General features: G+C 43.1%; 1 protein-coding gene across 1 annotated transcript in view; it reads right to left on the bottom strand.

Annotated features, from left to right (window-relative positions):
* Positions 1-18,337, bottom strand: part of LOC311040514 (rho GTPase-activating protein 6-like) — a 98,558-nt gene that overhangs the window by 19,934 nt on the left and 60,287 nt on the right. The window contains exons 3-7 of the mRNA XM_084050844.1: positions 13,467-13,538; positions 3,891-4,039; positions 3,189-3,320; positions 2,166-2,358; positions 1,394-1,449 (exon numbers count right to left, since the gene is read on the bottom strand). Of these exons, the coding sequence (XP_083906970.1) occupies positions 1,394-1,449; positions 2,166-2,358; positions 3,189-3,320; positions 3,891-4,039; positions 13,467-13,538 (602 nt within the window). The remainder of the gene's footprint in view (positions 1-1,393; positions 1,450-2,165; positions 2,359-3,188; positions 3,321-3,890; positions 4,040-13,466; positions 13,539-18,337) is intronic.

The following is an 18,337-nucleotide window of genomic DNA, read 5'->3' as shown; positions in this document are numbered from 1 at the left end:
AGTATAAGATAATGGTCAAAGTGGTTCAAATCTAAAATGACAGATGCGTTCCCGGTCTTAAGGGGTTAAAAAAAGAACCACCACTGGTTCTTCTGTAATGTTTTGCTCACAGATACACGTGCCCTCTCACGGATTCACGTGCCCACTCTCCTTCACACTCAAGTACCCCCCCCTCCCCCCCAGCCCACCCGTCTGTTTGCGCAGTATATTTTCCGAACACACACAGACACAGCGTGTGCTTGTTTGCACTTGAATAGAGAATGCTAATGAGTTTCTAACACACATGAGTGTATGCACACGCATGACATGTAAACATGGATTGAGTAACACAGTGGCAATCGATGCGTGTTTACCCACTTCAGTGTCTTATCTGTGATTTTCAATGAACAAATACAGCATTATCGTCTCTGTCGGGGCAGAAAAACGTGTATCTCCAAAACCGCTACTTTTAAGGAAATGGAGAAAAAAAGGACCTGCGTTTTAATTGTAAAAAAGTTGCATTTATTTAGCGCCTTTATTTATTCTTTACATTCATAAAAAGACAGCAAAGGAAACCATTCAAGGCACTAATCTGCTCAGCCAAGAGAGGTTTATTAGATAGAATTATGTTTTTCGTTCGCTCGTATAAAAGCACCCAACCATTGGTGATAATTCAAGTTTGATGATTCTAAACCAGTGCCCTGGCTGTGGGCAAAACACATTTTTTTGAAGAGGAAGTCTGGCTCAGGTTCAGTGCAAACCAGACCCAAGAAATGTGGTCCAACATGAAACGACATCTGAGAAGCACTATAACGTCAGCTAAGGTGTAATTCCTTATGGTTCTGTTACTCTGTTGTGTCTGAGTGTCTCAGAGTTAACCCATTCAATCTGGTAACGCATCTGTGTCATTTTAGATTTTAGCCATAACCATTATTTTATACTGTGGCTATTAAAAAATAGCAGATATACAAGCTTGTAGGTCTGCTATTCTGCTAGTCTGAAAAATCATGAAAATGTGTTCAAATATTTGAATATATATATGTATTTTTAAAGGGAACATTTATAACTCCAATCTTTGCTTCTGGGGGGGTCCCTGGAACAAAATATTTTCAGATGGCGGTCTGTGACCAAATACATATGATTTTGGGGGGTCCTTGACATGAAAAAGTTTGAGAACCACTGATATTATAGCAACATACGTTTTTCAGAAAACTGTTAGGATTTAGAAGATATTTGTAGATGCGTTCCCAGATTGAATGTGTCCCAGTCACAAACACTGAGAGGTTGCTTTAACATTAGATATTTGGTGTCCCAAAGATAAAGAATGGTATCAAATGGGAGGGTCCGTGAGCTAACACATACCAAACTGGGGGTCTTTGGTTGTTAGAGTAATCACTGGCTTTGATGGCCTTACCTGTCGGACCCGTTTCTTGGAGCTCCCCACTCTGAAGATCCCCACAGTCTGCAGACCTGGGGAGAGAACAGACAGAATAACGGTTAGCTATTGAAAACCTAAACTGCTGACAAAAGGTACACATAATTGCAAATATTAAGGACTTAAAGCCCACATCCAGACATGGAGTAAGGTTGTGATTTGAAATTATAGGGTTGTTGTGCCGCTTTGGTGAATTATGGCCTAGATTTAACAACCTTCACAGTCACAGAGATAACTTTATACGGGTAATACCCCTGCAATTCCTTGTCAAAACTATTGTCAACGGCGCCTCTGGATTTAATGCATATAGCACTACGGGTTGGCATTGGAAACAACTAAAATAAAGCTTTTAGTGTGTCCTACTTCTGGGGTGAACATCTGGCAAAAATAGCTGATCTACAACAGGGTGAAAACAGGAGGGGGTCTAGTATAGAGCCCTTGGGATTTATAACATTGGTTTAGAACAGTGGTTCTCAAAAATAGCAGATGTACAAGCTCACGGCTTGTACATCTTGTTCACTGCAAGCTTGTACATCTGCTATTTTTGCAAATATTTGAAAAAATATCGAAAATGTTTGTAAAATGTTGAATAATTCAGCTTTTCTTTTTAACATAACTCTTCTCTTCTGGGGGTAGCTGGCACAAAACCTTTTCAGATGGGGGTCCGGGGCCAAATACATATCATTTTGGGGGTCCTTGGCACGAGAAAGGTTTGAGAACTATGCCGGGCTATACCACCACGGGTATTCACCGTTTTTCTCCACGTGCTGACAGCAGCTGTCGACCACGCGGGGCACCTGTCTGTAGATGGGGTTGAGACTCAGCCGCTTGTCGCGGTGCTTCTCCTTCTTGGCCGTCTCGGCGGGCAGGGAGAGCTGCAGCGCCTCCAGCAGGCGCGACTGGCTGTCGTCCAGGTCTGTGATGGAGTCCACCGACATCGCCCCCTGGAGGAGGAAAAAAGAAAAGATGTCAACGGGAGGAGGACGAATGAATGAATGAATGAAAAGGCGTGGTTAAACTGTGGGCCAGGGGTCATCAACCCTTTTTCAGGCCAAGGATCCCTTAGCTGAGAGAGAGATGAAGCAGAGACCCCCCACTACATATTGGATTCATGTGAACCCATTCAATCCGGGAACGCATCTACAATGTCTTCTAAATCCTAACAGTTTTCTGAAAAAACGTATGTCGCTATATCAGTGGTTCTCAAACTTTTTCATGCCAAGGACCCCCAAAATGATATGTATTTAGCCGCGGACCCCCATCTGAAAATATTGTGTTCCAGGGACCCCCAGAAGCAAAGATTTGAGGTAAAAATGGAGCATGTTTATTTAAAAGAACAATCAATCGATTGTGTCCAGGCTTGGATAAATGGAAGTAACATACCATTTAATTTCTATTTATCTTAGAGACAAATCAATTAATTATTTTATCATTAACCCATTAAGACCGGGGACGCATCTGTATTTTAAGATTTCTTTGGCTATTCAAAAATAGCAGATATACAAGCTCAGCCGCGCTATGAGCTTGTAGATCTGCTATTTTTGAAAAATCTTGAAAAACATTTTTTTTTCCCTCCAAAAACTGTTAGGATTTCGATTTTTTTTTTAAAGAATCGCCTCAGGCCTCAATGGGTTAAAATCATAGTTTTTTTTCCCCCCTCCAATCATTTGGGGGCCCACTTGCAATATCCTCACGGCCCACCAGTAGGCCCCAGCCCCACAGATTGGGAATGGCTGATGTATATATATATACTGTAGCTAGAATGTTGGCTCACCCTCCGGCGTGCCCGCGGGGCGGGCTCCGGCGTGTTGGGCGACGTGGACTCGTTGGCCGTCTCCGACGTGGAGCTGAGGGACGAGTTGCTGCTGGACAGCTCCTTGGTGGACGGACGCTTGTTGGTGGCAAACTGCAGGACAGGGAGTGGAGAACACAACACGTGTCTTAGTCTCTCGTGAAAAATGTCAGGACGGACAGTAGGAAGGGGGACAATAATCGTTATTATCGTGACAAAAAAACGCCCACAATAGGCTCTATTCACAGCAGCCATATTATGAAGACATTCACAGGTGTTACCAATGATACTAATGAAGGCTCTGTTCCATTCTGGTCAAACAGAGTCAGGGTGCTGGTATTGTGCATGTTGGCTCACTGGAAACACTCTGTTAGACCAGTGGGTCTACAGTTGGGGTCCAGGGCTTCCAAATGGCCCCTTACAGGTGTGTAACTCTGAGAGTGTACAAATGGAACCAAATGGACCCGTAAGGGTCCATTTGGTTCCATTTGTACACTCTCAGAGTTATGGGGGTCGTGGAAACCACTGTGCTAGACTAAATGGAACAGAGCCTTCATTAGTATCATTGGTAACACCTGTGAATGTCTTCATAATATGGCTGCTGTGAATAGAGCCTATAATCGTATCGTGGAGATTTGAATTTATCGTGAAATTCTCCTCCGTCATAGTTTTAGTGTAAAATACCTGTAAAATTGAGGAGACCAGGTCGGACGGGTCCTTGTGCTCCTCGCGTTGATGCGGGTCCTGGCGAAAGCTGTCCTGGCGCTGCCTGTGTGTTCTGTCGTTGGCGATGACCTGGGACAGAGGAATGCTGAAGGCCTGGGGAACACATTCTGGCAGGGAGGAGGAGGAGGAGGAGGAGGAAGAGAGGGAAAGAAGAGTGACGTGGAGACGGAATGAAATGGGGAGTAGAGGATAGGAGAGGAGGGGGGGGGGGATACGTGAATGAGAGAAAAGATGTTAAAGTTAGCCAATTAACCCATTGAGACTTGAGGACGATTCTAAAAAAGGCCTTCTAAAGCAGTAGTTCTCAAACCTTTTCGTGCCAATGACCCCCCAAATTGATATGTATTTGGCCAACGGACCCCCATCCGAAAATGTTTTGTGCCCAAAATAGGGACTGCCCAGATTGATGTGATTAAACTACCACAAGGGAAGGGAAAGGTGGCAAAGTAACTGGAAGTGTCTAGAACAGTAGGGACTCCAAGGGGGGGTCCAGGGACCCTCTGGGTTCCTTGAGGGGCTTCCAAATGGACTATAAACAGGTCAGGTCAACTCTGAGAGTATGTTACACTCTCAGAGTTATGGGGGTCCTAAATTAAACAAATGAAACAGTTTGAGAAGCACTGGTCTACAAATCGTCTCTGTCGGGTTGAAACCTCGTATGTCCAAAACTGTTGCTTTCCAGGATTCAAAAGCATCAAAAGTATCAGATCTACAAGCTCAAAACATGTCACTTTGCGCCGTGTTCGAGCTTGTAGATCTGCTACTTTTGATTGACTTTTTGTGTGACACTGTAGTATGATCAAGTAGGGCTTTAATTTACGAAAGAAAATCGAAAAAAGTTAGAATATGGAGATAAGAGGTTTCTGCCTGACAGCGTCGAAATACTTGTTTACAGAATCAGCGGACAGTCTCAAATGAAACCCTTAATGACCTCCTCCGCTGGAGTTCATATTTTATGGCCGACGTCATTAAAACGGCCCGCGACACATGTTTACCATCGAAACCCGGCCTGATAAAAAAAGTCTGATAAACACTACTTATACAGCTGCTTAACACAAATAAGACATCGCAGAACATCGGCACCGGCGGCCAATAAGCCCCGCACTTGGAAAAATACAGCTAATCTCTGCATATGGTCGATAAAAGTACAAAAACGGCAGCTTTGATGAAGACTTTCCCCAACAAGTTTGGAGTTGACTCAACTTTTTTTTAGAAGCGGTTCGTCGCCAGACCAGTGTTGCCATGTCTGCTTATTATAAGCGACTTTGGGCTTGTTTTTCTGTGAAGTCGCTTGTAAATATTGGTAGTTGCAGATTGCAGGTTTTTTGGGCTCGTCTCTAAAGTGTAGTTGCTTATTTGGGCTTGTTTCCTAATGCCGTTTAAACCAGGGGTTCTCAAACATCTTCATGTATTTGTCCACGGACCCCCCATCTGAGAATATTTTGTGCCAGGGACCCCCATACCAGATTTGTGTTGTTAAAATGTTGCACAAAATAATACAAATGTTTTTCCTAGATTTTCCTTTGAAAATATCAGATCTACAAGCTCACAACGCGTTGCGTTGTGAGCTTGTAGATCGGCTATTTTCAAATAGCCGATGTATTACATTTAAAGTGCTCATGTGGCCTAATAGTTGCTTCTTTTGGGCTTGTTTTCATAGACCTCGTTGCTTACTAATCTCGCAAGAGCTGGCAACAGTGCACCATACCAGACATTGTAAAGCTAATGAAGTTACAGTGTGTGATCATGATGATGTGCCCGCTCTGTCATTCCTCTGTTCGCTGCATGCCATGTTTCCCATGCTCAGCTGTTGTTTAAAGAGAGAGGTTGAGCACTCTCGAGGTCAAAGGTGATAATGTGGTATAATGCAGACCAGACCCTATATAAATCTCTGTACGGCATTCATTGGCCCGAGTCCAAGCTGTCTGGAACAGGCTTTTGTCCGTACTTGACTGATTGAATACTTTATTAGTCAGAAATGTAAACAGCACGTGGTACAGTAAGACATTAAAGCTACAAGGATAACACACTGTTACAGTATAAGGATACTACTGTATGTTTGTCTGTCCCCTAAAACAATGGTTTTAGGGGACAAGGACACCCAAATTAATATGTATTTGGCCACGGACGATATTTTGTGGCAGGGACCCCCATATAAGATTCGTGTCGTTATATAAAAATATCCAAAAATGTTCACACTTTTTCTTTTAGATAAAAAAAAGAAAATAAATGTAAATCCTGGTCCCCTGTCAAGGACCCCTGGGGGTCCCCGGACCCCACATTGAGAACAACTGCTCTAAAAGTACGCTAATCAGAGATCACAATATCTGCATGTCTTCATGAAAAAGAACCGAAGAACTTTTACCGAATGGGTTCCCAGATTGATGATTCATTGACCGGAGTCTAGAAGACCCGTTCATTTTTTTCCTCTACACTAAAATCAAATAGCCGATCTACAAGCTTGTAGATCTGCTATTTTCTGTGAATATTCATCCCTGAGAATATGGGGACGCTAGAGGGTTGATGCGGTTAACAAAAAGATGAACATCTTTTTCAAATGTTATGTTCCCCTGCTGCTTCTCTGCACATATGCTCATATAGATGCACCACTTATAGGACGGACACACACACACACACACACACACACACACACACACACACACACACACGTGTGGCCACCGCACACACACAGTCCCACTATGCCTTCGCAGGCCTCACGCTCTGCTATGCACCAACCATACAGCCCCAGCCAGCAGATGAGAAAAGGCAGTCCAGCTGTTCTTGTTGTACATGCATATGCGGTGTGTGTGTGTGTGTGTGTGTGTGTGTGTGTGTGTGTGTGTGTGTGTGTGTGTGTGTGTGTGTGTGTGTGTGTGTGTGTGTGTGTGTGTGTGTGTGTGTGTGTGTGTGTGTGTGTGTCACAGGCGAAGGCATTTGAGTTTCAGAAGACCACAAGGGAGGGAGGGGGAGGGGGATGTGGTCGGTGAGCAACACAACCACTAACACTTCGACACGGTGGATTTGCTCCGCAGGCTCGCACTGTGACAGCAACGTGGGTTCATGTAACACACACACACACACACACACTCTCACACACACACACACACACACACACACACACACACACACACACACACACACACACACACACACACACACACACACACACACACACACACACACACACCCCGTTGTATTACTATACTTGTGAGGACAACATTTTAGGATAGCGATCTTAAAGAATGCACATTTTAACAGTAAGGCAAAAGCTAAAAACAACATAGCGTACACAATTAACACAATAATAACTCTAAACCTAACCTCTAAATGCCTATAATCCTAACCCCAACCTTAATCCTTTCCTCAGTAATTTTGGGGGTGAACTATACTTTTTAAGGATTACAATATTATTGTAAGCCTTAAAAATGATATTTCACCCCTATCAATTAGTCACCCCATGGAGCCTTGAATTCATGGACATTCTTTTGTTTTTGTTGCATTCCTAAGCCAATAATTTGATGACCAATTTGATGACTATTCGATAGAAAAAAATATGTTTTTTTGTGTGAACTATCCCTTTAACTCCCAACAGTTTCTACCATTAAAAAAAACGAAAAACATTTCTCTTGTGAGGATACATTGTTCTGAAACTGTCTATTTCTCAAATTCTACTATACTTGTGGGGACATTCACTAGTATAGAAATACACACACACACACACACACACACACACACACACACACACACACACACACACACACACACACACACACACACACACTGTGGCTCATGTAGCGTGCCTTGCCACATAACACGCACCGCTTCGCTGCAGAACACATGGCCAAAACACTATTTTATCTAGCTTAGCGGGGATGTCAGCTTTTTCATAAATCCATATTTCCCGTCCTCACTGAACCTCTATGGTAACAATAACACTGCAGATTTTTTTTCTGCACGCTCTCCACTTTCATGGCCGTTTCGTCCCATCCCAGTGTGGAAGGCTTACATAAACCAGAGCTGATGGGCTCTGTGTCTGTACCGTACATCAGGGGTCTTCAACAGGGGGTCCGGGACCCCTAGGGGGTCCTCAGAGTTACTACAGGGGGGCCGCCAAATCTTTGTGTGATGTGATTTTTAGTTTTTACATTAACCACTTGAACTATTCTATGGACAAAAATAGCCGATCTACAAGCTCACAACGCCTCGCGCTGCAAGGCGTTGTGAGCTTGTAGATCTGGTATTTTTTGCCAAAGAGGTATAGGCGTAGAGGGAAAAATGAGCAGACCAAAAAAAAGAAATAAAGAGTTTAATCTGAAACGCAATTTTATACAATATAGAGGGGGTCCCTGCTTCATCTCTCTCTCTCAGCTAGGGGGTCCTTGGCCTGGAAAACGTTGAAGACCCCTGCCGTACAGCATGGAAGTCTTTCCTTGGGGGGGCAGCTCTTGTTACAAAAACAGACCCGGTGTTGTTTCTAGATTTGTTCCCCCATCAATATATCGTTGCTGTCGGGCAGAAACCTCTTACAGTATTGTCCATATTCTAACCACTGCTCTAGTGTATTCAACAACACATTTATTGAAAACAGAAGTGCCTCCACATTCTTACCCCAAACCTTTTAACCTTATGTCAACACATCTGCAGTGGTTGGAGGGTGGTCTCCCTATACTCTTCCATTGATAAATGTAGACTGAGACACCTAACTGCATGACAAGTAGTACTGCCTGAATCTCACTAGTGCTGTCGGTGCTGCTTAGTACTTACGTGGGTGTTTGGGTTCGTGTCGGTGCGTGAGGGTCTGTTTGTTTTCACTTGCTTAATTTGCATTGCTGTCGCGCGCATGTGTGTGTGACTGTAAAAGCAGAAGGAACTTCGGAGGAGGTCTAGTGTAGGAGGAGAAGATGCATTTCAGTATATACCTTATGTACCACTGGCTGCTATATGTATTTAAAGCTGCATTACACCTCAAGCAGACTGTAATAATCGAACCTTTTAATTGTCTGGTTCTGGTCTTACTTTGTTTCAAAGGTGCATGCTTTTCTTTTCTGTGACCCTCAACACAGGATCTGATAATCCCAGGCTCAAATTATTGGTATCGCCATTTTTTGGCAAAGAGATTCGGTGTAGAGAGGGGTAAAAAAAAGGAGGGGGACCGAGTATAGACCCCTGGGAGATCCCGGATAACGAAGTATATAGGAGGGTTTAAGTAGGTTAAGTACAACACAACGAGCACCAGATATTTTAGACAAAGAAAAGTGCAAGACAACACGGCGTGCGGTCAAGTCAATTTAGTGCACTTTTCTCCATGTCTGACCAGATATAAAAAGAACAACAAAAACACACCCATCTGGTCATATTCCCGGCGGTTTAAAACAAATATTAGGGGGATAATTTGCACATATTCAGGCCGCGGTGCGGTCACAGCGCTGGAAGCTTGAGTTACCGTGGCTGTGGAGCATCAAAGAGCGCTGCTAGCTAGGTTTACATTTTAGTTGACGTATATATACTGTACGAAAGTATACTGTTGGCCTCTCTGCTTGCTTCAAAGTGAAACACAGGGCTGGTGTTTGTCAGGTGGAACTAGTGCAGTTTATGGCATCGATACTGTACACACAGTGGTGGAAAGTAACTAAGTACATTTACTCAAGTACTGTACTTACTGTAAGTAAAACTTTGAGGATCTTTTCAATTTTTCAAATATTGCACTTTTACTCCACGACAATTATTTGAAAACTTTAGTTACCAGTTACTTTGTAGATTTGTATTATTATTACAAAACATACATTAACCACTTAAGCCCTATTTAAACTTTGGCTATTTGAAAATAGCCGATCTACAGGCTCACAACCAATGCGTCACAATGTCTACAGGCTCACAACAGGCTCACAACCAATGCCTCACAATGCGTCGCGCTGCGACGCATTGTGAAGAAAATTGTCGATCTCCAAGCTCCGCTATTTTCAGTGCAAGACACCAGCTTTCAACACCTAAACCTAACATTTAAATGCCTAATCCTAACCCTAACCACGCACGGACGCACGCACGCACAGACACGCACGCACACACACGCACACACACAATACGGGTACTTGTGCAGAGTAAAGCAAACTCACTACTAGTGATAGTAGCAGTCTTTCATTTTCTCTTAAAGGGACACTATCATGATTTTCAACATGACCTCTGGTATGTTTGTTTTAGGCGTATAGAGTTCCATTTAGCAGCCTTTTCACACAAGGCGGTCTGCTGTGTGTCTCTGAAACGCTATTTAACTTGTGATGAACATTTTATGCCAGCGATGTCACTGTGGCAAAAATCGGTGAATGTGAAAACGGCATGGCATGTTTTGGGGTTTTTAGCGAAAGTTAGTTTTTGTTGGCCATCAGTGGCGTAAAGAAGTTTTTTTTTAAAAACATTTTCAGAATGGGTGGGCCCCCAAATACTTGGCAAAACACTAAGGTTTTAATAATAATATAACATTAATATATACATTTAAGAAATGTATATGTAAAAATATGTTTTTCTTTAAAATCTTGAAAAATGTGTTCAAGTGCAGGCCCTGATCCAACAAGAGGTTGGGAACCATTGCTTCTACCGTGACATTGTTCTCGTTCACTGTGTTTATGGCAAAACAGTGATCTTGACATCATAGACAATGAATCAGGGCGATGGAATGAATGGTGGCCATGGTCCGTTTGGACATGCCAGGCCCACATTCTTGTGAAATACATGCATGACAACTGTGAGAAACACAGAGGAAGACCAAAACGGACAGTACTTTTCCACCTCGATATGGATTGTTTCACAAACAATGTGTTGTTTCTAGACCAATGGTTCTCAATTTGGGGTCCGGGGACCTCCAGGGGCCATTGAGGGGGTTCCAGGGGATCCCCAGCTAAATGATTGATAGTTAGGAACCAAATGGACCCTTACAGTTCCGTAACTCTCAGAGTTATGGGGGGTTCCATGGTCTACTTCTTACCAAACTGCGTGTCCTTAAAATTAAATTAAGAAAGGTTTGAAAACCACTGCTATAGACAATGATAACTATCAACAATAAAATGGCAATGTCCTTTTACAGCTTTTAACCACTTAAACCCTAGAGTATAATATACTTTGTTGACTAGGATCCACCATGGGTCTGTCCTTTTGTCTCTACACCAATTACAGCAGATCTGCTGTTTTCAACAAAGTGTTATATTGCCTATTATGACGACATGACCCAGAATAGAGACGCTAAAGTTCATGTGGTCAAGTGTTAGAAAAGCAATGAATTTCTGCAATTTTTCAATTTGTTCAGACAGCTAAAAAGCTAGCAAAAATGATGAAACTGGAGATGTCAACATGACCCTTTTCATATCAAGGTCCATTATTTATTTTGAATTTGAGCCACGGAACCACCATTTGATGAGATTTAGACTCTCAGACCCAAAACTTAGAATATGTTGTTGTCGTTGGATATAATTTTGTCCACAATTCCATGCTGTATTGATGTTGGTACCGTAGGAGAGACAACAGGCAAACGTTTATTTAATTTAGTAATGCAGATGTTTAACAATAATTTAACTCTTGATAGCATAAAATGAAATGAAACCATTTGGTTTCATTTTACGCTCTCAAGAGTTAAATATCTATAAGGGTCCATTTGGTTTGGCTACCAACTCTCCATCATTTAGCTGGGGACCACCTGGAACCCCCTCAAGGACCACTGGTGGTCCCCGGACCACTGGTTGAGAACCACTGGGCTAGAGGAGTGTGTACCCACAGAGCATGTCATTTCCTGTAGCCTCTATGTTTCTATTTACTGTGGGTGGTGATGGTCAAGGCAACACTTGTTCAATTTCTGTGAACTGAGATCAGTGGTGGGAAAGTAAATGCATTCACTCAAGTACTGTAACTGTAGTAAAATGTTGAGGAACTTTTACTATACTTACGCACGTTCATTTTTCAATACTTTACGCTTGTTCACTTGTTCTACGAGCTTGTAGATCTGCTATTTTTGAAAAATCTTGAAAAAAAATGTTTGGGATTTTTTCCAAAAAACTGTTAGGATTTAGAAAACGTTTTTAAGAATTGCCTCAGGTCTTAAAGGGTTAAGATTAGTATTACAAAACAGACCCAAATAAGTCCTAGTTTACACTTAAAGGGCCTATGGTACAGTAATGGGACATTACCATAGAGTTAAAAATAATAGAGAGGGCACCGGATATCGCCTCCCGTCCACTTGCATTGAGTTGCTCACACAGCGCATGAAGCGAATTCACCCTTTCTTCCGGGTTGTAAAGTGTGATGGGCGTAGCCTATTTGGGGCCACTGTGATCCGTTCTGCGTCACAGAAGTGACGCGTTTTACGTCACAGAGGTGCGCGTCCCTGTGCGCAAGCTTGTGCGCAAGCTCGTGAGTCAAGCCCATTGGTCGAAACCGTTTTTGCTCGTACATTTGCAGTGGCCCCATCCGTTTTAAGCTGCAGTACCTACGAATGGCCAGCATGTCCATTTCGCTTCAATGCAAACACTGGGTTCTGGGGGCTTGGACATTACCTTTTGAAAACGTTTGACACAATTTCAATAATTTTGAGCACTTTTACTTTGGTACTGTAAGTATCTTTTGATGCCAATAGTTTTGTACTTTTATTTAAGTTGGCTCTGTATTTGGACCGTTTTTCCCCCTCCGTCTACAAATTACCATCTCAGCTCACAGCACGTGACATTGCGACGCGTTGTGAGCTTGTAGATCTGCTATTTTTTTTTGCTTCGAGTGGTTAAGTACAGAATCTGAGTACTTCTTTCACCACTGACTGAGATTAGCACTCAGCCTCAAAGTACAGATTTCACAAGTCCTTATTGGTCAGTTCCTCTGGCATTCTTTTTGCTCTTTTTTCCAATCCCTCACTACTTACAAAGAATCTGTGTCCCCACAACTCACTCTCTCTCTCTCTCTCTCTCTCTCTCTCTCTCTCTCTCTCTCTCTTATTAACAGTTTACAAAAAGCACCGAGGTACAGTTATGCAATAATGCTAAAAAGGATAACACAAAAATTCCCCGAGGGCTTGTTTCTATTGTGGTCCTGTGTATTCAATTCATCAAGGCATATGAAGACATACTATACTAGGAGCAGTAAAAGTATATATTTACAAAAAAAATGTGGGGGGGTGGGGGGGGGGTTAATTTCTTTCTTTCCTCAGAGGGGGACCAGTATACTAGTATATATGCTCCCCCCCCCCCCCCTCGGGCAGGTGAGCGAGCGGCGGGGCTATAAAAACACTGTGTCTGTTTACTGGGATCATAGACGTTTATATTTCACTAAAGTGGAGGGACTCCTTGTAAGGGAACCGGCTGTGAGATGCGCCGTCACTCTCTGAAGCATGCAACACACACAGAGAGAGAGAGAGAGAGAGAGAGAGAGAGAGGTGGAAGTAACTAAGTTCATGTACTTAAGTACAGTACTTGAGTAAATGTACTTAGTTACTTCACACCACTGCTGGCTGGCTGGGTGAGTGTCAGAGGGCACAGTGAGAAGAGAAACCGACTGTAATACCTTTGTCCTTATTCTTCTCTTTCGCCAAGGAGTCCAGCTTCCGCCTCAGTGACTTTTTCCGCTTCTGCCCGTCTGCAAGGGAAGCAAAAAGAAAAGACAAAGGGGGAAAATGACATCAAACAAGGCGTATTATTCATAACACACCAACGCCAGCTAATCACATTTGATATATCTGACGAGATTATGTGGACCGTGCGAGCATAAACACACGGCGAAGGGAGTCAAATGAACTCGATATGAACTCGCGTCGGTTTTATTGCAGTGAGAAAGCACCGGCCACTGAATCGACCCCCCCCCCGCATCAAGATGACAGATACACATATTTAAAATAGTGTTCATCTTTATCCGTTGCTTCTGTGATCCGTGGTCAATGTTTCACTGCTTTCATTGCATGTTTCACTGCATGTTATGACGATATATATAAAAATGCGTGCTGGACTGGTGTATCATTTTACACATGTATTTCTCTGACTATTTTGCCTACTGGCTACCACCATTATTTTTTGAGTGTTTAAATAGCATGGATATATTTCCATTTCACGTTCACAGAATTACACTCCAAGTTCAGATCTTTGGCCACTGAGTACAGAAGCCATTTATAATGATTCCTGCCCAGATAGCACTAAAACAATGTAAACAGCAATCAACTTTGATTTCTACTACAGTATATTTACGTAGATTGTATAGTTAGTTCAGTTCAGTTTTAATTCTGAGCTGTCTGCTTTTTTACCATGTATGTAAATACGGCTATATTTCTTGCAGCTGACCCCGGTTCAAATCCGACCCCAGGGGCTTTTCTGCGGGTCGTCCCCACTTTCTCTCTCACTGTCTCTCTCTCTCTCTCTCTGGAATAAAGCATACAATGCCAAACATGCATCTTTAGAAAATGAAACAATGCTACACACTGTCTTTTTTCCTTCAAAAGTGAGGTTGTTAAACAGGTCAAGGCAAGAGAACATTTTTGAACCAGTGTGCAAAGGACCTGACCGAACAAAGTGTTCGGTTAGTTTTGTTTGTAGTTAGTTTTGGCGGGGAAAACCGACCGATAGCACAAAAAAACAAAAACAGAAAAAACTCCCAACATTTGCAGAACCACCAGACTTTTTTGGCCAGCGACAAGACGGTTTCCTTTTCAGCGAGCGATGATTCCAGGGCCTTGATGGTTGCGTTGCGTCTGCCGCATGGTTTCCCACCGTTTCCTGGCCATAAATCAACAATTTTAGGAGCCATTCATCATGTTGACAGCTGACAAAGTAAACCGCGCTCTTCTTCTCAGAGCACCCCCGACACGAGCGGTAACGCGCCACAAAAGCAACGCCTGCGTATTCGCTTTGGTGTGCTGTAACACGTGTCGGCGGTTGTGCACAGTTCACCGCGGGGTTTTGTGATAACTCAAGCTGTTGTTGTTTCTAAGTCCCCCCTTTTTTGGATAAAGTTACCAACTGGGTTTGTGTGTAATCATATGTGCAGTGGAAAAACACTTCAAAACCAACACCCAGGCTTATAGGTTTATGACTTTGGTCCTTTTCTGGACATAGAAAGTGGATATTATTGTTGATACTCGCTGTCGTATAGAGTTCAGGCGAGAGTCAGGCTGTTTGGTCTGGGGAGGCCAGGGCTTCTAAAAGGAAATCCTATATGAGGTCTCGGTTTGGTTTACGCAAAGAACGACCTTGGGGTTGACCAAATGAAGCCTAGCGTCCCTATTCTGGGCATTTCATAATAGGCGAACGCTCAGCGGAAATAGGCGACCGTTCCCCGAAAACGGACGTTCTACGGGCTCGCAACACGTCGCAACGTGACACGTCGTGAGCTCGTAGATTGGCTGTTTTTTCGCCAAAAGAGATTTCAGAGTAGTGGGGGAAAAAGGAGGGGCCAAAAACAGACCCCTGGGGGACCTCGGTCAATGAAGTATATCTCTGCTGTCGGGCAGAGATATACGTTCAGCCCGCCAACTGATGCTCTGTTCTGGCGTTGCGGTGTTGTTGAAATGGACAGCATGCCATAGCTCTTCATATTGTGTTTTCATCTCCGATAAATCAAGCCCACTGAGGCGATATAAGAACACATGTTGATGTGTAGTGCTTGAGACACATTAACCCATTAAAACCGGGAAAGCATCTGTGTCATTTTAGATTTTAGCTATATACAGTATATATATACTGTATAGCACATTGGTTGACTATTCATAAATAGCAGATATACAAGCTCGTAGCACGGCATAGAGTGCCGCGCTACGAGCTTGTAGATCTGCTATTTTTTGTAAATAAAATATAATGCAAATATTTGAATATATATATATTTTTAAAGGGAACATTTTTGACTCAAATATTTGCCTTATATTATAATATTTGGAGGTCCCTGGAACAAAATGTTTTACAAATGTTCGCTTAAGAAAATAAATAGCAGATCTACAAGCTCGTAGCGCGCCACTCACCCTATCTAAAATGACACACAGATGCGTTCCCGGCCTGAGTGGGTTAATGGGTTAAACGTATATCATGCCCAGGTACCTACAGTATACAGCCCAAGGTTCTGTGGAACTTCAACATCACCTTAAAGTGGGCATAATGCAGCGTATGCTTGAACTCTTGGTGTGATGTGATTTCTGGGCTGGCCTCTCCTTGTTTATTTGCATTCCTGTGACTGGCCAAAAGCCAGCATGCAGGCCCACCGGCCCACCATATCCAACGCCGGTGTGCACTCCAACATCCATTCTTTTTCTATAGACCAGGGGGTCTTCAACGCTTTTTTTTTCAGGCCAAGGACCCCCTAGCTGAGAGAGAGATGAAGCAGGGACCCCCCCACTACATATTATATAAGATTGTGTTGTAGAACTTTTCCATAGATTTCATAGATCGCTTCATAGACTTGTTTGACAGCACTGTCATCAGTTTGTGTTGGATTCATGTTCATCTTTTCAGACCTTTAACCACTTGCCGAAAATAGCCGATCTACAAGCTCACAATGCCTTGCAGCCCGAGGCGTTGCGAGCTTGTAGATCGGCTATTTTTGGCTAAAGTTCTCTTAACGCATTAAGACCGGGGACGCGTCTGTGTCATTTTAGATTTCTTTGGCTATTCAAAAATAGCATATATACAAGCTCATAGCGCGGCACCGAGTGCCGCACTATGAGCTTGTAGATCTGCTATTTTTGAAAAATCTTTTTAGATTTTTTTCCAAAAATTGTTAGGATTTAGATTTTTTTTAAGAATCGCCTCAGGTCTTAATGGGTTAAAAAGAGGGGATGGGTTTAAGTGGTTAATGTAAAAAAGAATATCCTATCACACAAAGATGTGGTGGCCCCCATGTAGTAGCTCTGAGGACCCCCCCTAGGGGTCCCGGACCCCCTGCTGAAGACCCATGCTATGGACCAGTGGTGGAAAAAGTACTCAAATGTTTTACTTAAGTAAAAGTATCAATACTGCAATGTAGAAGTACTATGTTACAAGTAAAAGTCCGGAATTCAAAATTCACTTGACTAAAAGTACAAAAGTATTGGTATCAAAATGTGCTTAAAGTACCAAAAGTAAAAGTACTAAAATGTTTGAAAATAGTATAAAATAGGGCTAAAGTGGTTAATGTATGTTTTATAACGTAATAATTCATATCTGAAAAGTAAATACTACCTAAAGTTTTCAAATAATTGTAGTGGAATAAAAGTACAATATTTGCCTCTGAGATGTAGTGGAGTAGAAGTAAAAGTATAGACAATTGGAAATACTCCAGTAAAGTAAAAGTACCTCAACATTGCACTTAAGTACAGTACTTTACTTACAGTAAATGTACTTAGTTACATTACACCACTGCTATAGACCCATGTTATGTCTGTCCCCCTTCGTTTTTTTTAAAGCAAATTGCACATTGTGGTGGAGTATGTGCATGCAGTATGTGGACCAGAGAGAGAGGGGGGGGGGGGATATTGGTGTGTGAAAGAGAAACATTAGGAGAGAGGGTGGGAGAGAGAGAGAACGAAGCAGATGGAATGAACGAAAGAAAGACGGCACGAGAACCAGGGAACGAGAGAGAGGGAGAGAGAGAGAGAGAGAGATAGGAAATGGTTTGGATTTTTTGACAGAGGGCTCTCGAAGCTTCATGGAAATCCCCCAGACCTCCAAACCTTCCCCTGTTCAAATCCAACCACTCATGAAATCATTCAGCCAACCTTTGGCTCTCCTCTCTCTCCGTCTCTCTGTCTCTCTCTCTCTCTCTGTGTCTCTCTCTCTCTCTGTGTCTGTCTCTCTTTCTCTCTCTCTCTCTCTCTCTCTCTCTCTCTCTCTCTCTCTCTCTCTCTCTCTCTCTCTCTGTCTCTCTCTGTGTCTCTCTCTCTCCCTCTCACACATACTCTCATCACCAGTTCTCTCATCCCTCTCTCAAACCTTGTGACCTTCTTTCTTTCTTTCCGTGTGCGTGTGCGCGCGCACGTGTGCGTGTGTGTGTCGGCCCTTGGAGAAACATCGCCAACCTGACCTCAGGCACACAGAGCCGGTGGACTAACAATACACACACACACACACACACACACACACACACACACACACACACACACACACACACACACACACACACACACACACACACACACGTTGAAATATTCCCTTCACTAGCACAAGTACGGGTGTCAGGGGGCTCTGGAATTCATAAGCAACACAGACAAGTAAGTATTAAATCATGCCGGGGAGCAGTTTAACCTTCTGCAGGAATGCAAGGCCCTGGCTAATATATACAGTCCAGCCCTGCACAACTGCAGTGCATATAGTATATAGGCCTACTAGTGCTGCAACCAGACCGCTCTGCTAGCCAAGCCCTCTACACAGACCGCTGCACAGTCAAGTGACGTACAGCTACAGTCTGCTTTTCCAACTCATTCT

Source organism: Gymnoscopelus microlampas, assembly GCF_963454915.1.
Source record: "Gymnoscopelus microlampas genome assembly, chromosome: 24".
NCBI classification, from domain to species: domain Eukaryota; kingdom Metazoa; phylum Chordata; class Actinopteri; order Myctophiformes; family Myctophidae; genus Gymnoscopelus; species Gymnoscopelus microlampas.
The sequence above is the reverse complement of the archived record's forward strand: the minus strand, read 5'-3'. Positions and strand labels throughout refer to the sequence as shown.